Source organism: Sciurus carolinensis, chromosome 9 (genome assembly GCF_902686445.1).
Source record: "Sciurus carolinensis chromosome 9, mSciCar1.2, whole genome shotgun sequence".
NCBI lineage: Eukaryota > Metazoa > Chordata > Mammalia > Rodentia > Sciuridae > Sciurus > Sciurus carolinensis.
In genome coordinates this window covers 26,391,148-26,412,930 of record NC_062221.1, presented here as the reverse complement: position 1 = coordinate 26,412,930, position 21,783 = coordinate 26,391,148, and the positions used below count along the sequence as shown (strand labels likewise).

General features: G+C 41.7%; 1 protein-coding gene across 3 annotated transcripts in view; it reads left to right on the top strand.

Annotated features, from left to right (window-relative positions):
- Window positions 1–21,783, top strand: part of Rad54l2 (RAD54 like 2) — a 143,774-nt gene that overhangs the window by 111,848 nt on the left and 10,143 nt on the right. For all 3 annotated transcript variants that reach the window (XM_047564624.1, XM_047564623.1, XM_047564622.1), the window contains exons 3-20: window positions 1,465–1,666; window positions 2,572–2,711; window positions 2,966–3,082; window positions 3,372–3,598; window positions 4,379–4,561; window positions 4,916–5,049; window positions 6,326–6,522; window positions 8,060–8,402; window positions 9,066–9,243; window positions 10,343–10,594; window positions 10,811–10,929; window positions 12,635–12,753; window positions 14,481–14,580; window positions 15,290–15,495; window positions 16,081–16,253; window positions 16,758–16,954; window positions 19,785–19,984; window positions 21,100–21,189. In XM_047564624.1, coding sequence (XP_047420580.1) covers window positions 1,465–1,666; window positions 2,572–2,711; window positions 2,966–3,082; window positions 3,372–3,598; window positions 4,379–4,561; window positions 4,916–5,049; window positions 6,326–6,522; window positions 8,060–8,402; window positions 9,066–9,243; window positions 10,343–10,594; window positions 10,811–10,929; window positions 12,635–12,753; window positions 14,481–14,580; window positions 15,290–15,495; window positions 16,081–16,253; window positions 16,758–16,954; window positions 19,785–19,984; window positions 21,100–21,189 — 3,177 coding nt within the window. The remainder of the gene's footprint in view (window positions 1–1,464; window positions 1,667–2,571; window positions 2,712–2,965; window positions 3,083–3,371; window positions 3,599–4,378; window positions 4,562–4,915; window positions 5,050–6,325; window positions 6,523–8,059; window positions 8,403–9,065; window positions 9,244–10,342; window positions 10,595–10,810; window positions 10,930–12,634; window positions 12,754–14,480; window positions 14,581–15,289; window positions 15,496–16,080; window positions 16,254–16,757; window positions 16,955–19,784; window positions 19,985–21,099; window positions 21,190–21,783) is intronic.

The following is a 21,783-nucleotide window of genomic DNA, read 5'->3' as shown; positions in this document are numbered from 1 at the left end:
TACCAAATGATAATGTGTGTAAGTCATTTTGATGTCATGTACCCCTGATAAGACGTGATGAGAAGGGCACTTCACTTCTGTGATATTCTTCCCCTAAAAGTCATAACCCCAAACTAACCCATGAGAAAACATCAGTCAAACCCAAACTAGAGGAACACTCTAAAAAACATGTGACCAGCATCTGGTGTTTTTGACTCTAAAGAAGTACTAAAGTCATAAGAATAGGCTAAGTAACTGCCACAGTTTAAGGAGAAGTGGTAGCTAAAGGGAACATAGTGTACTGGTTGGGATCCTATGACAAAAATAAAAACAGTAGAAAATTGGTGAAATCCAAACAAGGTCTGTAGTTTGGTTAAACGCAGAGTCACGAACAAAAATACTCTGGTCCTTCCTACCTAAGGACCAAGTGGCATTGCCTAAAGCACCTTGGTTCTGGCATTTATGTTCTAGTTTCAGATTGCTGGTACCTTTGGGAAAGACCTTTTGGTTGTGTAGTTGGGAGTTCTGGCAGATTTGGGAACAGGCTTATGGCTTATGTGACTCTCAAGGCCTGGCCATTTAGCAGAATGCTGCTTTAGCAGGCTGAGGAGTGGGACTGTGTGCATGGACCCTCCTAATCCTGACCCCCGTCCTTGCTGGTGTTTGATGCAACAAATATCATTCAGAAATATCTTCCTTTTTTCCCATCAAGTATTTCCTTTAGACATTCTGCTAATCTTTCAAGGCCTCTTATGCATTTTACCTCATATAATTCCTGTGTGCTTATTGCATAGTCTTTTATATTCCTGTAACCATAACACGATTATTCTTGGTTTATCTAATTAGCTTTGGCTGAAAAATGCCTTAAATCTTTAAGTTCTTTAGGTCTGTTGACCTGCTCCTCCTGTAATATTTAGTACACCTTGCCATGTTATATCTGTCTCTACATGACTTATCTCCATCAATAGAAAACATACATCTTTGAAAGGAAGAAGTCTTTAAAATATTCCTTGAAGCATCTAGGATAGTGCTTGTCATAATGTATGCCCTCATTGAATGGTCAACAAGTTGAATGGGTGAACAATTCTAAGACACAGAAAGAAGGAATATTCTCCCTGTTGGCAGGCAAGAGATAAGTGAATTGCTTAGAGTCACACAAGTGAGTGTGAACTGTGTTTGGAACCCAGCTGCTCAGCTTTGTGCCATTCTGAGTTTTCTGAGGCCTTGAAGCCTTCTCACTCTGATAAATAATATCAGTCTGATAACTTTCTTTTTTTGTAGTCCTGCTCTGGGCCAGGCTTGGTTCTAGGCATGTACACTGTTTGCACAGTGTTTAAAATAATGATGTAGGCATCTTCATTTAATAGATATATCTAACTGGTGTTCGGTTACCAGCTGTTAAGTTGCTGAGCTGAGATTTGAACCTAGGAGTGTCAACTCTCTCTCCCACCCAGTATAGCCACCTTTTCCCCCTTGTTTTTTCAGACCCATCCCTGGAAGGCATGTGTGGCACTGAACATGACCAGCTGGGGGAAGATGGGCAGCAGCCGCAGCGGTGCACTTCAACTACCTCATCTCAGTCTGAGCCTTCAGAGCAGCTTAAGCACCCGCAAGGGAAGATCCTAGCCTCTGAGGACCCCAAAAAGAAGAGAGCTCAGAAGCCCTCTCACATGAGAAGAAACATACGGTGAGCTGTGCTTTGGGTAAGAGGAGAGAAGAAGGAGTAGAAGTATTTCCCTTCATTGTAAGGATGCCAGTAGCAGAAGGACTGGTTTGGACAGGAGTGACCTTTCTCTGAAGGAAAAATGTGTGCCCTCATTTATAGTGAAGATGCACCTGAGGACCATTGGGCTAGGCTGTCAGAGTAGGATGCAGAGAGGATGTGGAAGGGCTTTGACTGCTGCTGTGTTAGACTTTCTGTTTTTCCTTTAGTTTTCTTTTGTCTCAAAACTGGAACAGATTTTAAAAAAAGAAAACCGAGTTCTCATCTTCTTTTCAACTTCAGATGGCACAGGTCTTTCTGGCCCCAAACAAGACTTCTTCCTTGATCTTAAAGATGAGCAAATGTGAACTCTCTTAACTTGCCAAATCCCCAACAATTTTCCTTTTGCCAAATAACAGCTTTTGCCATTGAAAGGAAATAAACATCATTTTTGCCTCCTGCCCCACTTTTTTTTTTTTTAACATAATGACAATTTAAAGATACTGCTCCAAACTTGAAGATAGGATATAGAATCCCTATAATCCTCCTTTTCTACATAGCACCTTTTTTTTTTAATACCAGTTTTCAGCTTTGTGAACCATATTGCCCTATTTTACTCTCAATCTCTTGTATGTACAGGAAAAAGTCCACGGGGGCATCTGTTAGGAAGTTAAATAATATGAAAAGTATGTTAGCCTAATACTACCTGAACTTGAACCCACCCAACCCCTATCCCTCTTTTAACCTGTCCATTGCATAGGTTTGGTGGGGCTTAAGTGATTTCTTCTCTTTCCCTATCATTTCTCTAAGCTTAGCAATGGTCATTTCCCTCTTTATCTTGACATTACCCAAATCTTAAGTGAACACAATTGTTCTTTTTTAATGTTTAGAAAGCTACTCCGGGAGGATCAATTGGAGCCTGTTACCAAAGCAGCTCAGCAGGAAGAGTTGGAAAGAAGGAAGCGCCTGGAGCAGCAGAGGAAAGATTATGCGGCCCCAATTCCTACTGTTCCCCTGGAGTTCCTGCCTGGTAAGCAATGGAGATGGCAGGGAGAAGAGGCACTGGGCTTGCGCAGTGTTAAAAATAAGACCTGTAGTATGATTGTGGCCTCCTGGGAATCCTTTAAAAATAGAAACGGACAAAAATGCACTCCCCAAATTGATTTTATTACTGTTTTTTCCCTGTAATTTTGTATATTAACATGCCAAATGATTAGGATTTTTCTAGAAATCAGGTTGATAGTAGTGTGGTTTTGACATTCCCTTCCATCTTTCTTTTTCTAGAGGAAATTGTCTTAAGAGCAAGTGATGGTCCTCAACTGCCTCCTCGGGTCTTGGCCCAGGAAGTCATTTGTTTGGACAGTAGCAGTGGCAGTGAGGATGAGAAAAGCAGTCGAGATGGTAAGAACCAGCCAGCGGTGCCTTTCCAATCCTGAGATTGACTGCACTTTTGAAGAGTTTAGTCCTTTTTCTTTTTGTTTGGAGCATAGCTTTGACAGATTTCCCTGACTCACCTGAGTAAATGTAAATTTTCCCCTTAACTTGAAGATGGAAGAGAGAGGGAAACAAATTCAAAATTTTTATAGCTGATGATAAATTCTAACTAAGGATACACACATTTCTGCTCTGATAACCAGCAGTAAATTATCTCTGTTCTCTGGGTTTTTGTTTTGTTTTATTGCTGACTCAGAGGTGATTGAACTGAGCTCTGGAGAGGAGGACACTCTGCACATTGTGGACAGCAGTGAGTCTGTCAGTGAGGAAGATGAGGAAGAAGAGAAGGGTGGCACCCATGTGAATGACGCCTTAAACCAGCATGATGCTCTTGGGCGGGTTCTTGTCAACCTGAACCACCCTCCAGAGGAGGAAAATGTCTTCCTCGCCCCACAGTTGGCACGGGCTGTGAAACCTCATCAGGTATAACAAATCTTACTCTTCTCTTTTTTTCCATTCTGTTTTCTTGCTGGGAACTTCATTGCCTGCTTGTGGTTATTAGCATCACAGCTGTGAATTTCAAGTTTGGTCCTATAAAGTAGTTTTCGAATAGCCTGATCCTTCCTCCTAGCAGGTAACAATTCAAGATTCCTATGAATATAAAGGGTCGGAGAAAGAGAAGAGACAACATTTTCCTGGTCACATATAAGTTACTAGAACTTTTGGCCTAATAGTTCTTGCATCTCCTCTTGTGGAATAAGAAAGGAGGCACTCGAGAGGTTCTCTGGAGAATAGGTCTTTGATTAGGAAGGCATGAATTCACAACAGATATGACTGTTAGATATCAGAGGGACTTGCTGATAGTTGGGAGCAGAATAGTTTATATTGATCCAAAGCCTGGAACCAGGACCAGTGGGTGAAAGTTCCATGAAGGTAAAGCAATACTCACTCAGCTTAAGAACTGCAGCAGCAAGAATTTCCCCTGAAGGAATGAACTATCTGGAGCTGAGGGTAGCCAGGCCTAATGAAAGACCCTGTCAGGAATTTGGTATAGCAGATTCTTATATCAGATGGGACATTATACCAGATGAATGATTTTCTGTTTTCTCCAGTTTATAGGGAAACTTCTGTGGCTGTCCACATCAGCGATCTATTGTAATACATACTCATTTGCTTAATTCTGACTAATTCAAGAGTGAGTGAAAATAGAGCTCTGGTCTTTGCCAGCCCCTCTGACATTTATCTCTTTTTGTTCCTGGTCAGATTGGTGGGATCCGGTTCCTGTATGATAACCTCGTGGAGTCCCTGGAGAGGTTTAAGACCAGTAGTGGCTTTGGCTGTATCCTGGCCCATAGCATGGGTCTAGGGAAAACTTTGCAAGTGATCTCCTTCATTGATGTCCTCTTCCGCCACACGCCAGCCAAAACAGTCCTCGCCATTGTGCCGGTAAGGGTTTTGGGGAAGGCTCTACATAGTCAGCCTGCTGAAAAGCTCTAAAGTCTTTATTGGGCACTAAAAAGCTTGATGAGATTAACTCTGAGCTTTTTTTTTTTTTTTTTTTTTCCTTGGGGTACCAGGGGGCACTTAACCACTGAGTTACGTCCCCAACCCTTTTTATATTTTATTTGGAGACAGAGTCTTGCTGAATTGCTTAGGGCCTCACTAAGTTGTTGAGGTTGGCTTTGAATTCACAGTCCTCCTGCATTAGCCTCCTAAGCCACTGGGATTACAGATGTGTGCCACTATACCTGGCTGAATTTGTTTCTTAAAAAAGTCTTTTTTGACTTGGCTTTCTGATAGGTTAATACTCTTCAGAACTGGTTGGCAGAGTTCAACATGTGGCTTCCGGCTCCTGAATCCCTTCCAGCTGACAACAAGCCTGAAGAAGTCCAGCCTCGGTTCTTTAAAGTTCACATCTTGAATGATGAACACAAGTAGGTGACCTGCCTTCTCTTCTCTACCTCTTCCTTTTAGACTTCTTTCTTGGATCCGGATGTTAGGGCAGTGTATTTGACTATGTACTCCATCTTCCCAGGTTGCTTTTGTTTTCTTGACGTGTCCTCCTCTGTTCTTATTACTTATTTTTTTTACTGTCTACCCAGCTTTTCAGTAAAGCCAGAGTTATGTAGCCTGAGAAATTTCTTGTGTTCCACTTTAGGATGTTTTTATATCATGAAAAATCTGTGAGTATGGTCACATTTTCCACAGTATATGGCAATAATATGATAGAATGGAATTTTTCACCTTCTAACTTCTTTTTATATTTCTCTCTTTTTTAAAACACCTGATCATCATTCTCTTAAGCATGTGTCTATAGTTGACCTTTAATGGTACAACTTCTACAACTTTGAAAGGTGTAAACCTTGGTTTTGTTTTAGATTTAAATAAAATTATATTTCTGTTTTGTAAAGTAAACTCTGTTTCCAAAACTCCAAAGTACTTCTTGGTTCAAGTCATCAGTTCATGCTGCTCTTTCCCCTCATTGACGTGGCTAATTGAGAAGGTAGACTTTATTTTCTGCAGAGACTGCTTTTTGTCATGTTTGGTCACCCACATTAAAATGAGGAGACTCTGAGTGACTCAACAAGTGGTTAATCCTCTGCTCTTCTTTCTTGGATTTTAGGACTGGTAGTCAACATGTAGTTGGTGAAACACAGTGAGGGCTCAGATGTTTATGAGTGGAGTGGCTGTGATGAAGGTTATCTGGTCTCTAGTATCAGTGCCCGTTTACTGTTTTTCACTGGAACCTGTGCAGGTGGAATGCAGCGTGTTACCCTTCTTTCTCTGACCTTATGTTTATCATGGGAACAACTTAAAATGTTCCCTCAAATCTTGGGTTTTAGTCATGAATATGTACTGAAGGGGTTTATTTTCTCATCCCTTTTGCCATTGAATTACTGTGTTTCTTCTGTTTAACAATCATCAATGACCCAGTTCATCCTCAGTACAAATGGAATCTCTGGGATGAAAGGCAAGTCTCAGGCAACTGACAAATCCTGTACTTGATACTATATGAAATCTTTGTCACTAAAGAGTTCTAAATATGCAACATAGCTTAAGGATTCTTCCTGAGGAATAATACTTTTATTGCTATTCCAGAAGAAATAATACTTTATCTCTATTCACCTTTTTTTAAAACAAACAGAAACACATACCCCAACTTTACTGAGATATCATATCTCACACAATTTTCTCTGTTCACTCTTGCAGGACGATGGCATCTCGTGCTAAAGTGATGGCTGATTGGGTGTCAGAGGGTGGGGTGCTGCTGATGGGGTACGAAATGTACAGACTCCTCACTCTGAAGAAATCCTTTGCCACAGGTAGACCGAAGAAAACCAAGAAACGCTCTCACCCGGTCATCATTGATCTGGATGAGGAAGATCGACAGCAGGAGTTTCGTAGAGGTGGGCAGCCTGTCCCAGAAATACTTGTGGGGGTGTTTCAGGAAAAAAGAAATAATGTCTGCTAGTCAGGTATGAAGTATATTATTGATGTGAATTATTATGAACCAGAAATCCTGTTCCTTAGGATAGGTTAGACAACCTCCAGTGACTCTCAGAATGTGCTACTTTTCATGCAGGCCACACCTTGTGTTAGGGAGACTCCCTTGTCCATCTGTCCCTGTTTCTCTCACAGAACAATTGAGAGAGTAATTACTCCCTTTACCACTTCCTAGAGATGTTCTGAGAAAACATTAAGAAAATTTTTATTTTTATTTTTTCATACTGGGTATTGAAACCAGGGTCTTGTACATTAGTGTTCTACCTCCCCAACTCTTTTTTTTTTTTTTTTTTTTGGGCGGTACTGGGGATTGAACCTAGGACTTTGTGCTTGCGAGGCAAGCACTCTACCAACTGAGCTATCTCCCCAGCCCTCCCCAACTCTTTTTATTTTATTTTGAGAGAGGCTCTTGTTACATTGATGAGGCTGGCCTCAAACTTGAGGTTCTCTTACTTCAGCCTCCCAAGTAGCTAGAATTTCAGGCATGAACCACTGCAATGGGTTTATAAAGTATTTAAATCATTGATAAAAAGATAGAAGAGTAGTACTATTATGTATGAATTTATGAAAAAGAATTTATCCTAGTTGCTTTCAGTGGAAACCCTTCCACTCATAGTTCTATTTCTTTCTCTAAGGAACTTTTGCCCATTTGGGGAAGAAAGTTTTTTTCTTTTTCCTTTTTTACTGGGAATTGAACCCAAGGGTGCTTTATATTCCCCAGCCCTTTTTATTTCTCATTTTGAGATGGAGGTCTTACTAAGATGCTGAGGCTGGCCTTGAACTTGTGATTTTCCTTCCTCAGCCTCCTAGATTGCTGAGATTATAGGTGTGTGCCACTGTACCCAGTAGGAAGAAAGTTTTTAAAGTGCTCAGAGGCCATTCATTTTATAGGTCTCTTCATCTGTGAGACTGTTTGGTCTATGTTTTCTTCTGTGGCAGAGTTGGAATGAATTTGCCTTTTAACAATGACTGGTGAATAACTAAAGGACTTTGTCCTTTAGTTAGCTCCTAACAGCCAGTCCTCAGAAGGAGCCAAGATGCAGATAATGGTGAGAGCCCAGTGAAGAGTCTGGAATATTCCTACCAGATGTATTTTTAATCATGAGCTGGCACTCTGAGTTCCTGCTCTCTGCTGCCCAGTTGGTTGGTATAAGTCCTAGTATTGCAGGTCAGTTTTACTGTTAGCCTAAAAAGAAATAAAGTAAGGAAAAGAATAAGGGAGAAGGGGATACCTGTTGCAAGAGTCAATGACCAGGTTAGCATCACACCAGACATGCAGGAACTTGGATGGCTGGCTCCCTTTCACCAATGGGGGCTGACTCTTGCTTTCCTGCTTCCTTCATTTCTTCTGTCTCCTCCAGGGTGCTCCCCTACTTCTCATATTACTGACTAAGAGCAGGCCCTCTCACCCTCTGACTCCGGATCCTCTTCCCTCCCTAGAGTTTGAGAAGGCCTTATGCCGCCCTGGTCCTGATGTGGTGATCTGTGATGAGGGACACCGCATCAAAAACTGCCAGGCCAGCACCTCACAGGCTCTGAAGAACATACGCTCTCGCCGCAGGGTGGTGCTGACTGGGTACCCCCTGCAGAACAACCTCATCGAGTACTGGTGCATGGTGGACTTTGTACGCCCAGACTTCCTTGGCACTCGGCAGGAGTTCAGCAACATGTTTGAACGCCCTATCCTGAATGGGCAGTGTATCGACAGCACGCCTCAGGACGTACGCCTCATGCGATACCGGAGCCATGTCCTGCACAGCCTGCTGGAGGGTTTTGTGCAGAGGTGAGCCAGGATCAGTGCCCTGTTTTCTGCATTCTCAGAGGGCAGTGAGCTTTCTAAGGCTATTATGAAGCGGAGATGTTACAATAGGAGGGCTCTTCCTAGTAATAAACTTTGCTATGTGTAAAAAACTAGATGATGGATATTTACCATTTCAGTCTTATGAAAATTTGACCTAGAAGTGCTTCACTCAAAAGTTATCTTTAAAATTACTAGAGACACCTGCTTTACTTGCTGAGAGAAGCAAGAGAGAGCTAGCATCTGCAAGTTGGGTGAAAGAATAGAAGTGGTAGTTCTAGGACTATGACCTTACCAGTCTCAGCATCTTAGTTGATGTAGTTCTAGCTCAGGTTCATCTAAAGTAGTTCCTTTGAAACCTTTTTAAGATGGCATATATAGAGAAAGGAGAAAGCTGTGAATTGGGGTTCCTCTGGTTTTGGTCACTCAGTCAATAATAACCTAGGACAGGCCACTCTGCCTCCTTGGTTTGGTTAATCCTTAAGACAGGTTTCTTCTTCAAGGTGACAAACTACTCTGCATTATTGAAAGGTTGCATATTGAGATCCTCGAGAGAGAGGTGTGTCAGGAGCACAAGGCTATGTTTTCTTCCTGCACTGTTCCCTTCTAGCCACACTTCCTGGCCACTTCTGATTTCTGCCTCTCTAGGAGAGGCCATACTGTGCTGAAGATTCATCTCCCTGCCAAGGAAGAGAATGTGATCCTGGTGCGGCTCTCTAAGATTCAACGAGATTTGTATACACAGTTCATGGACCGTTTCCGGGACTGTGGTAGCAGTGGCTGGCTGGGGCTGAACCCCCTCAAGGCTTTCTGTGTGTGCTGCAAGGTGTGTTGGGGCCTCAGGGAAGATCGTGTTGGGTACTAACACAACTAACACAGTCAGTGAGGTACTTGTGTTGGGAGTCCTTGATAAAGGAAGAAAAAAGTGAGATAGGCTACCTCAGTTCACTGCACTGCTCCTTAAGAGCTCCAAGAAGAGATGTGCTGATTGTGCACCTCAAATTTCTTAGGGTTCCACTTGTAGAGTATAGTGTAACTGGTGCCTCTTGCGGCTCAGTTGCACAACTTTTTATGTCAAACTTGAGAATGTGCTTTCTTTCTCACTGTCCTTTTCACTTGGGAAAGGGAGTTGGGTGATGGAGGAATATTTTGGGGTGGAGTTTTTGACTGTTAGCCAGTCTTCAAGAAATGTATAGCTTAGACAAGTTATGGGTTACTTTATGTCTGATTTGTTTTTTTAATCAATTGAGATCTCTTTCATCCTGTCACTGAGGGAACTATTTCTTTGATTCTGTATCCTGGGCTATACTCTGAGCAGTCCTGTTAGGTATTATTTCTGATTGCTCGCTACTTCAGTAAGTCAGCTGAAGATGTGTGTCCGGGGACAAGTGGGGTTTTAAAGTATTTCTTTTGTAGCCACAGTTCTAGACTAGAGCCAGGAAACAAAAACAAAAGTGGTCTATGATAGTGCTTCTGGATTAGTATACCTTCCTCCTTCCTGCCCCTCTCCCAGAAATTCTCAACTATTGCTAGGAATTGTCCCTGAAAGGACATATGATTGGTCATATATAGTCAGATACATCTTCTCCATAGGGAAAAATTAGTCTTGTTTCATACAGTAGCTGACTGTAGCCACTTAGTGAAACAAAAACATTCTTATTTGAATAAGAATGCAAGGTTTGTGACACAGCCTTTTTGATTAGATACCAAACATACTGTTATGCCCCTGGTATGAACTTTCCCAGTCATGTGTCATGGTCATCAGAGTTGGTAGTAAAAGCAAATGTGTAAGCTTTTTGAAGGTTGTTAGAGGTACATTAATTTTTGATGTGACAATGTGTACTATGAGAGGTATAAGTTTCCATACTCTCTGGGACACCCTTGGAGTGTTCTCTGTCCAATGCCCCCATTTCCTTTTACCTCAGATCTGGAATCACCCTGATGTGCTTTATGAAGCCCTTCAGAAGGAGAACCTGGCCAATGAGCAGGACCTAGACGTGGAAGAGCTTGGCTCAGCAGGGACCAGTGCCCGCTGTCCACCACAGGGAGCAAAAGCCAAGGGAGAGGATAGCACCTTGACTTCCTCAATGGGAGAGGCAACCAATAGCAAGTTCCTACAGGGGGTTGGCTTCAACCCATTCCAGGAGCGAGGCAACAACATCGTCACATATGAATGGGTGAGTCAAGTACATCCTACAATAACCATAAAATAATGCTGAGAAGGGATGGTGCATGGCCCACTTGGTAAGAGAGTTGGGTGCACAATGTAGTATACTGCCAAGTCTGTGTAGGGAACTCTAAAGATGGCCAGTGGGCCATGGTCTTGGAGAGAATTTTATTTCTAATCATCTGGCCTTGGACCTGCTCCAAGCTGCCTCATTTCTCTCTTGCAGGCCAAGGACCTTCTGACTAATTATCAGACCGGAGTCTTAGAAAATTCTCCCAAGATGGTACTGCTTTTCCACCTGATTGAGGAAAGTGTGAAGCTTGGGGACAAGATCCTCGTGTTTAGGTAGGAAGAGAAATTCCCACTTGAGATTGTCCTTTCTCTGGTAAGGATTCACACAGCTCCTGGACAGTGAGACCAACGAGGCTCACATTAGCTCTCTTTTCTCTTACAGTGCCATTTCAACCAAACACTTATTGTGTGAACCTTCTTGCATTTTCTCTCTCTCTCAAAGTTTCTGTCTTTACCCAATGCGGTTTCTTCACAGAGAACAATTTAGAACCCTAAGCTAACATTGGAGATCATTGTCTCATCCTTCAAACTATGGTCTTGACTGGATATAGCCTGTGGCTGGTTTTTTGCTCCCACTGAACTACAGTCCCAGCTCTTTTTATTTTTTATTTTGAGTCAGGGTCTTACTAAATTGCCCAGGCTGGACTTGAACTTGCAATCCTCCTGCCTCAGCCTTCTGAGTTGCTGAGATTACAGGCATGTGCACTGCAAATACTTTGTTCAGTTTGAGAGCTAAAAATAGTTCTTAAAAATTTTAAAGAGTTGTAAAACAACAACAAAATATTCAGCAGAGTATATGTGAGCTTAAAATGTTTGTTATTTTACCCTTTACAGAAAACCTTTGCTGATCTTTCTTCTAATCTGCTTTTATCCCTCCCCTTTAAAAGTTTTGTATATAAGGCCAAGTAATTGATATGATTTGTTTCAGAGTCACATTGTCAGTCTAGCTGGGACTTTGAGTCTCATCAAGACCTGACTTCCCAGGAAAACAGACATGAAGTAGATTGCTTCTCCTTCTTTGTTCTGACCAGATTATGCCCCAGGGAAAGCCAAGTAGCAGGAACTTTCCTTGGGAGCCTCTGATAAGGGCTTTTACTTGTGATACACTTTGAATTTTCTTTAAAAAAATTTTTTTTTATTATTTAAATTTTTCTTGTAGTTGTAGATGGACAGAATGCCTTTGTTTATTTTTCTGTGGTGCTAAGGATTGAACCCAGTGCCTCACACATGCTTGGCAAGCATTCTGCCACTGAGCTATAGCCCCAGCCTCTGTTTTTATTATTTTTGTTATTTCATTGTTGGTATAATCATATGTGCACATAACATAATTTGCTCCATTTCATTCCCTGTTATTTCCCTTTTCTCCTGCCTCTTTCCTCTCCCTAGTCCCCTTTCTCTGCTATAATGATCTCCCTTCTATTTACTTATTTTAAAAATTGATACATTGTACTTATGAATAAAAGTAGGATTCATTGTGACATATTCATACATGCATATATGTGACACATTTTGAGAGGGCAGCAATGATCTAACTTGGGAGAACCTAGTGACCCTTGATTTTAAGGATCACTTCAGGGGAGACTGACCATCTGCATTGTTTTGGAAAAAGCCAAGTTATTCTGTTTCCCTAGCAAGATCCCTAAGATTGCCTGTGGCCTATAATCAGATTTAATGTATATTCACATGGTATTGGTTTGTAGTGCTGAATGCTATTGAATGTTGACCTAAACCCCAAAATTTTTCAGTGGAGGAAATAAGGATGGAGAAACATTTTTTTCAGTGGAGCGGTAGTAATAAAAATGTAGATGATTTTGCTTCCATTAGGCAGAATATCTTTGGTTGTTCTTGGTGGAGTTGCTGCTTATGGGTAATAGGTTATGGGGGCTTCCATTGTCAGAAGGTGGCACATGAGTGTAGGCCTATTGGAAACAAAGTTCCTGGGATTTGGGAGCCATCTGAACTATATTTTCCCTTTTAGCCAGAGTCTTTCCACCTTGGCTCTCATTGAAGAATTCCTGGGAAAGCGAGAAGTACCCTGTCTACCTGGTACTGAGGGGCAAGGAGCACCAAAGTGGGTTCGAAATGTCAGCTACTTCCGTGAGTTCATTGCTGCTGTTCCTGTATCCTTGGAAAGATCTGTCTGCCTTCTCTCTTCTTTCCTCTTCTTCTGCTGCACTCACCATCAAGTGCATAGAAATAATCTGTGATTAGCCTAGGAGCACCCTAAGAACAAACTGTTGTGAATGAATCATGGTATTAGGAACTGGGGAGCTTGGGAAAGATAGGCATGTAGAGAAGTAGAAGGCATTGTCTTCATTTGAGATGTAATAGCTCTAGTACAAATGTCGCACTGTTTGCCCATTCTGGGGTTCTAAGGAGGACAGATAAGTCTGGTGAGACTGGCTGGAAAAGTGATTTAGAAAAGATGGGGGAGAATTCGTATATACAGAATGAAAGTAACCTGAAAAACATTCCAAGGCAGAAGAGTAGAGGAGTACAAGTCCAATCCTGCTTTCCCTCTGGGGAAGATAATACCCCTAAGGGGATGAAAATTGTGTGTGTGTGTGTGTGTGTGTGTGTATGAAAAAATGCTTAAATTTTTTTCAGTGTATAAGTCACAGATATACATATAATGTATAAACAGACTTATAGTATATCTGTGTATTAAAATTTCATGGAAGACATGATATGATGGGGAAAAAATGTCTAAAAAGGATCCTTAGGGGAAAGGTAATGGAAAATAAGTTGAGAAATAGTGACCTCAGCTCTGTTGACATTTGGGCCAGACTGTGGTTATAGGGAGCTCTCCTGTATATTGTGGATATTTAGCAGCATCCCTGGTCTCTACTCACTAGAGACAATTTGACAATCAAAAATATCTTCAGATATTGCCAAATATCCCCTGGGAAGTGCAAGAGTAGAGAAATCATGCTCCGTAAGAACCACTGGCCTAAGGAAGGATTTAGAGGAATGGAGGTTCAGAGTGTGGCAAGGAGACCCCAGTACAGGGTGTGGTTCAGAGCTTGTTTTTACTGTAGGCTTGCCCAGTAAGTTAGTGGTGAGCTGTGCTTTGAAATTGTGAGAATTCAAGTTGGAAAGATAGGCTAGGTCCTGATTGAGAACCACAATACCAAGCAATTATACTATTGCTTCCTATAGCAGTAGTAATTCATTTCTCCATCTGGTATTTCATACCTTTGCCTTTATCCAATGTGACAAATGTTGCTCCTTTTTTATTTATGCTGCTTCTTAACTGAAGGTGATATATTTTTTCCTTTCCTTTTTGAACTCCTCTCTTTTCATTCATGTGTTGCAGTTAGCTGCTCCAGCTCTATTTCTTTTATGTCTTCTTAAAACAAGTTTTTAGTCTTAAGAATCTTGTTAAAAATGCAAATATCTGGTGGAAGAACATTACCCATACCAAAACACAAAATCCTTAGTCTCCCTGAACTCACCCCAGGACTCCCTGGGCTGAGGCAGAGAGGTCACCTTGAACCATTGTTTTCTAAGCTCCTTAGGTGAGTAGTATGCACTCTTAAATCTGAAAACCTTGGTTTTAGAATTCACCTAAGATACAAAAGGGCAGAAAAATTGTTTATGGTCCTTGTTGCATGTGAAAATCACCTGAGGGTACTTTCACTGTTGTGGAAGCCTGAACTTCATTGTAGAGTCATTTGGGGGTTGGGGTGGGAGGGGGTCCTGAGCACCTTAATGCTTCTGTTCATTTGTTTTATTTTGCTTGTAAAACACATTTCCCAGTGATTTTTGCTGAGTATCACTGCTCTCATCTATATATTTCTTGTGATTTTTCCTTTCCTTCCTAGGGCTAGATGGTAGTACCCCTGCCTTTGAGAGGGAGCGACTCATTAATCAGTTCAATGATCCCAGCAACCTCACCACCTGGCTGTTCCTTCTCTCCACAAGGTGAGTGAAACCTGAAAGAGGAGAGGTCAAAGGGGTATATTCAAGCAATTGATCACCTAAGCAAATACCCCAAAGGCTCATTCAAGTTTGCTCAGGTTTGTAACTTGTTTTTGATATCAGAGAGGGCATCCCCAAAAGAAGTCGTGGTAGAGGAGCAGTTGTCATAGTGTCATAAAGTTCTTTGACACTTTCATTAATATTCCTAATTAGTTTTTGTCTGAGGATTGTTCTGAGTCTTAAACATGTGATAAATGTCAAAGTGCTTCAAAAAGTGAAAAGTATAATGTAATCACAAAAGACTGATGCATTCTTTATCTCATGCCAACTACCTCAAGAGCTGTGCTGCCTTCTGCCACCAGAATGTCCCATAACAGGGTTATGAGTCCATCATTCCGCTCAGTGATTAGAGTAAAAACACAGGGAACATCTGCGTGTAGAAGTCTTTCCCGACCAGGGGGCATCAATCTGGGTCCAGGATGTGGGGCCATACTTGTTACAGAGGAGTAGAGAGCTGTCGGCACTGCCATGTTGGATTTTAGGGTATACTTTTCAGTGCTTGAGGAATGTAACTACTTTTCAGCGGGACAACAAAATTCTTGAGTATACTGTGCTTAGAATGAAGAGAGTGATGTTGGGGTAGGAGTCACAGAGGGTAAAACTGATGAAAAAGCTTCTTTAAGACTAAAGACTTTTGCCTTGTGTTTTAAAGGGCTGGATGCTTGGGTGTGAATCTGATTGGTGCCAATCGAGTGGTGGTGTTTGATGCTTCCTGGAACCCTTGCCATGATGCCCAAGCAGTATGTCGGGTATACCGTTATGGCCAGAAAAAGCCCTGTCATATCTATCGTTTGGTGGCTGATTATACGCTTGAAAAGAAGATCTATGACCGTCAGATTTCCAAGCAGGGCATGTCAGGTGGGCCATCTTGGAGGCATTCCAGAGGCACATCTATACAGGCCACTGTCCTTACAGTATCAAAGAGGGGAGGGGAAGAACAGGGTATGGGGACTAGGCAGGCTGTGAATCTTAGAAAGCCAGTAGTTCCTCCCATCTCATTCTCATTCAAATCATTAAAAGGGGATTGACCTAACATTGTTGAAGTTGAGTTTAATGACAAGAGCCAAGCTAGTTATACAGTTTTCTCTTCTGATATTTCCATTTACCCCGGCCTTATACCTGGTTTTAGGAACCCCTACCCCCAACCCATATCAGGAATTTAACCCAGGGGTGCTCTACCACTAAGCTATACCTCCAGCCCTTTGTAGCCCTTAGGGTCTTTCAAAGTTGCCCAGCCTCTTCCTGCCTTAGCCTCCCAACTGGTGGGAATTATAGGCATTCGCAGTTATCCCCAGTCTTGACCTTTGACTTTCAAATGTGGGATGACTTTTCATTAGTAGTGACAGTTATGCCATACACAACCTCCTTTCTCCCCACCAGCCTTCATAATTGTGTTTTTAGTCTTCTTTGCTATGTGCTGACTTTATTTCTTCTCCCTTCTAGATCGGGTGGTGGATGATCTAAATCCGATGCTGAACTTCACCCGGAAGGAGGTGGAAAACCTACTGCACTTTGTTGAGAAGGAGCCAGCTCCGCAAGCATCCTTGAATGTAAAAGGGATCAAGGAATCAGTTCTACAACTTGCTTGTTTGAAGTACCCTCACCTCATCACCAAGGTAAGAACCTGGTAGGCATGAAGTCACCAGGCATGACAGACTATCCAAGGAGGCTGGTCTGGCAAGCTTGCTTCCTTCATCTGAAGTGGTATTTCATTCAGACCTCTGGGATGCAACTTTTCCTTGACCCACTTAGTCCCCCTCCTACCCCAACCACCTGCCTCCAGATTGTTCTTGGAGCGCTGAGCTCAGTCATGTGGAATAATTTGGCCATTGTGAGTTTACGTAGCAGAAAGAGGGGGAAGGTTCTGAAAATGTACTTTGTTAATTTTCTGATACGGAACACAGGCTTAGGTGTCTGGAGCTGGTGCTAGGTTAGAGTTATGACTGAAAGATAGTAAACCTGCTTGTGTGCCTGTGAGCAGGCTCTTCACTAGTGCTGGAGACAGCCAGCCTCTTCTTGGTTTCAAAGTAAGGCTCATTGTCCATCAGTATGTTGGCAGGACAGTCAGTCATACTGGCATGGAGACTTATAATTAAATCAACATCCCCCTGCATCCCTAGGAGCCTTTTGAGCATGAGTCATTGCTCCTCAACCGAAAGGATCACAAGCTGACCAAGGCTGAGAAAAAAGCAGCAAAGAAAAGTTATGAGGAAGACAAACGCACATCAGTTCCCTACACCCGCCCATCGTATGCACAGTATTACCCTGCCAGTGACCAGAGCCTGACCAGCATTCCTGCCTTCAGTCAGAGGAACTGGTGAGTTACTGAAAGGTGGGGATGGGGGTGGGGGTGGGGGAAGTGGGGTGTGCTGGTAGGCCAGGCCCAAATATTTTTCAATTTCTTTTTTTAATGAAAGAGAAAGCCTACTAACTACTCATTTGCTGTCATGAACTCTGGTAGGTTTTCCTCTAGGGTCAGGTGTCAAAATAGTTCAGCAATTATGGTGTTTAAAGTGACTCTGGTTTTGACTGCTCTGGCTGGAAAACTGAGCTGCTGGTTTTCTCACTCAGAAGAGCTCTTATGAACTCCTGGGGAATGAAGCAGGGCAGAAGCGAGCACAGTTTCCCAAAACACAAAGTTCAGCCCTTCCACAGTTTCATCCTATCCCAGCACCTTGTCTCTAGAATTCACATAGCAGTGAAGTTCAAGGGTGATGGCCATGTTCTTTCTGGGTCCCAGATTACAATCCGGGAATACTGGAAATTCCTAATGGGATTTCATTCTGTGGGTGTGCCATGATCCTGAGCAAGAAAATTTGAGTAGTTGAAAATGTGAACTGGGTGGAAGCCAGTTGCTAAGCAGAGAGGGAGACTTTTTGTTAGATATTACAGAAGTATCTGTGTGTCCGTTTATTTTTTTTAATTTCAAGACAAAGTGCCTTACAGCCCTCACCTTCCCACTTAATAACCAGATCAACTGTCTGATTGAGTGGTTTGCATGTTTTAATTGTCTATGTTTTTTAAATGAAAGCAAATTATTTTATTTGAAGGGGAATCAATTTATAAGAGTTATATGTAAAAAAATAACCTTGCCAGGAGCTGGGGCTGTAGCTCAGTGGCAGAGACTTTGCCTAGCATATATGAGGCACTGAGTTCGATCCTTAGCACCACATAAAAATAAACATATAAAATAAAGGCATGCTGTCCCATCTACAGCTACAAAAAAATAAATAAATAAAAAATAAACTCGCCAAATGAGGACATGAAAAAATAAGATTTTATGTATAAAACACTGATTAGTTTTTCTTTGCATGTGAATAAATTTGCCTTGTTTTTTTTTTTTTTTTTTTTTTTTTTTTCTTTTTCAGTGCTGGAAATAGAACCCATATCCTTTTGCATGATAAGCAAGTGTTCTATTATCTTGCCCAAATTTGCTATTTTTTTATATAGCAAATTGAATATTCTTCTAAGTAGAAAGTCACTCTCATAGCCCTCAGGCTTCTTATTTCTGTATCATTTTTCAAGATAGTGTTGTCTGAGAATGTTCTCTTCTCTTGTTCTTCACCCCTGTTTTTTCTGGACTTTTCTGTGTAACATCAGGAGTAGACTTAAGTCTGAACCCAATGGGAGAAAATGTGACAAATGGTCCAGGCTAGGCTGTGAGGAGATAGCTCTATTTCTAGCCCACCTTGGCCCTGTGGAGATACCAGCTTCTCACCACTTTTGTTGGGCATACCATGATTCTGCTGATTCTTCATCTCATTTGGGTACATGTGAGGAGGGCTTCCTGTCCAAATTCCCAGACTTAGCTCCTGCAAGAGTATAAAACTTAGGCTGGTATCCCATTACCCATCTGACTTTTGATCCTGAGAGGAATCTGGTTAACATCTGCCAAACCTATCTGGGACATTTAGGTAATGGGCCCTAGAGCTGGATATCTAGCCTGTATGAGAACTTTGAAGTCCACAGTGACCAGGGAGCTTCCCCAATGCACCTGTAGCAATCTAAGAGCAGTGTGATTGAGGAATCATGCAGATCAAGTCCAAAAGCAGAGTGGTGTTAAGTGTTCTCATGAGCCAGTCTTCAGTCAGATGAAGATGAACATACCAGTCCAAGGGAATCTCTATCCCAGGCCCAAAGACTGAAGACATTAGAGACAGAGACTTTAAAAAAAAAATCTTGAATCAGGAGTAACTTTCTCAAAGTACCAACATCCATTTGAAAGGAAGGTGATCAGTGAAGAATGAGCTATTGACCATAGATTAACATTTTGATATTAAGCCAGTTCTCAGATTGCTGTGGCACTGGGTCATTTAGAAGTCTGGCTTTTGTGCATAGTACTTTGGCTGCTGTTGCTGCTTTTGTATGATGGTCATGACTAGAGGGGCAGTTTAGACTAGCTTAGGAGTTAGGAGGAGCTTGGTGAAAAGTAATACAGAGAAAGGTATTTGTATTATTTAGATTTGAGGTTTCAGAGAGTAAAAATGGCTTAAGTTTGGGACAGACAGTTTCTCAAGATCACCTAAACACCTGCTACCACATGGATAAATGAGGAAAATTCTACCCCTTGATCTTTAACATAATATATACCCTGTGATCTGAAGGACTTTTCCTCCCTCTATGCATCTTCGTATCATTCTAACTTCCTTTTAGGGACCAACTCTTGATGTAGATAATCCAAATTCAGAGGAGCTCATGGCTTCACACATCTCCAGAAAGGTGGTATTCCACTGACATCTAATCTGCTTTCCTTGGAGAGGTGTTATCCCTCTGCATTTTCTTGGCCACTCTGCCTTTCTCACAGTACTGGAAATTGAACTTGGGGACACTCTACCATTGAGTTACACCCTCAGCCCTATTTATTTATTTATTTAGAGACAAAAATCTCACTAAGCTGCCCAGGCTGGCCTTGAATTTGTGATCCTCCTGCCTGAGCCTTCCAGGTACCTGAAATTACAGGCATGTGCCCCCCTACCTGGCTTTAGTCTTCTTTTGAATTGACCAGATCCTGAAGGTTCTTCTGATGCTTCTCTTTAGCAGTAACTGAGAATGTAGTCTAGGACAGTCTGGAGAGGCCCCACAGCCTTTGGAGAGAGGCAGGAGCTGTTCTTCTCAACTCTCTAAGTGTGTTTGTCTTTTTCTTATAGGCAACCAACACTGAAGGGTGATGAAAAGCCTGTGGCCAGTGTTCGTCCTGTACAGTCCACCCCCATCCCTATGATGCCGCGGCATGTCCCACTGGGAGGCACTGTAAGCTCTGCTTCCAGCACAAATCCATCCATGAACTTCCCAATCAACTACTTGCAGCGGGCAGGAGTCCTTGTGCAGAAGGTGGTCACCACAACAGGTCAGAGAACTCTTCAGTTCTGTTCTGGGTTATCATCCCTTTTAAAATAACTTTGTTCATTGGAAAGTATTTGTCAAATACCTTTTGTATTCTAGACCTTACTACATTTGGTACTGTAGGTAAAAATAGAGAAGATAGCAGTTCCTAATCTTGAAGAATTTGCAATCTGGTAAAATAATCTCATAACACAGAACTGGGTTTTCTTGAGTGTGGCGGATAGAATCCTCCTAGCACACAGGGATTATGGAAGTGTCATTAGATCACAGGGTAGGTCTCAGAAGCTGTCACACAGATGTGAATGTGCTGAGCCTTGCTAGCTAACATAGGGTCAGTTAGTTATAAAACACAGCTACCAACTTCCCTATGTAATTAGGAAACATGAATTGTCTCTTTCTTTGTGAGTTTGATGTAGCTGGAGCATTTTGGACCAGTGAGCAAATAGTCTGAAGTGGGCAGACGAGTCACCCTTTAGTTAGTCAGCAAACTCCTGTGATTCAAAGTGATTAGGAAGGAAAACATTTTATGATCCTATTTTCCATCCTACTATTTAGAATATTCATGGCATATACATTTTAATGAAAACATCTTAATTGATTTTTATGAGAATAAAAGCAATACATGTCCATTGTTAAAAAAAAATGTGAAATGAGTAAAAAACAACAACAATAAATAAAGAGAGCTCTTTGCAGTCTCACTTCACTGCTGAGTCTTAAAAACACTATCCTCCAGGTGTGGAGTAATGCCAACATGGAAGAGAATGAGGCCATTTTTGGAGCCTGAAGTGATGTGGAACTGATACATGCAAATAGTTTAGAGGGTGGGAAAAAATGCTATTTGAATTAAAACTTTTTTTAAACCAAAACTCTATAATAAATTTTTGATAAAAGCAAGGAAAATTGGAAAGATGAACAGATTTCTTGGTTTCATAGTATTCTTAGTTGAGATAGTTGCAAAGGATTCTGCCTGCTTCACCTTCCTTGGTTCTAAACTTCTGCTCCACAGAGAAGCTTGTGGGAAACCATTGAGGACCTGGGATAGATGTGGGTCTTTGCATTTTCTTTCCTTTCTTCAGTCAGACCCTATGCAATCTAAATATGAGATCTATTTTTCACTAGATATTGTTATTCCTGGACTCAACAGTTCTACAGATGTTCAGGCTAGAATTAATGCTGGTGAGAGCATCCACATCATCCGTGGGACAAAAGGTGAGAGCTTGAGCAAGGAACCTGTCCCTTACCTTTCTTAGGCTGAGAAGCGGGATAAATACAAACAACTTGAGCTAATGGGGCATAGAAATCATCTCATAAAATTGTCATGATTGGGGAGACATATGAGAAAATGGCATTTCTAGGAGCTTGGTAGAGTTGGGGTGAGCCCAGTGGATATTGGTAAGTGACTTAAAAGGAGGGAATCAGGGTCCCTGTTTCTGTATTTTGCCACTGTTTTTATGGAGAATCTTATTATGGGGATGATTTGATAACAGAGAGACCAAAATGACAGGAAAGCATTATGGAATAGATTATAAGCCAACATATGTGGTAATGTGTCATTTGTACCTTTTTGTTTGGAAAGAGTGACTCAGGGTGGGAATTGTATTATGTGGATGAATTTAGTACAAGCTGGTTGTATGAATATATATATATACACATATATACTTTTTAAAAAAAATATTTATTTATTTTTTTAATACAGGGGATTGGATTCAGAGGCACTTTATCACTGAGCTACATCCCTGTGTATCCCCAGTTATTTTTATCTTCTGTTTTGAGACAGGGTCTTCTTAAGATGCCTAAGGCCTT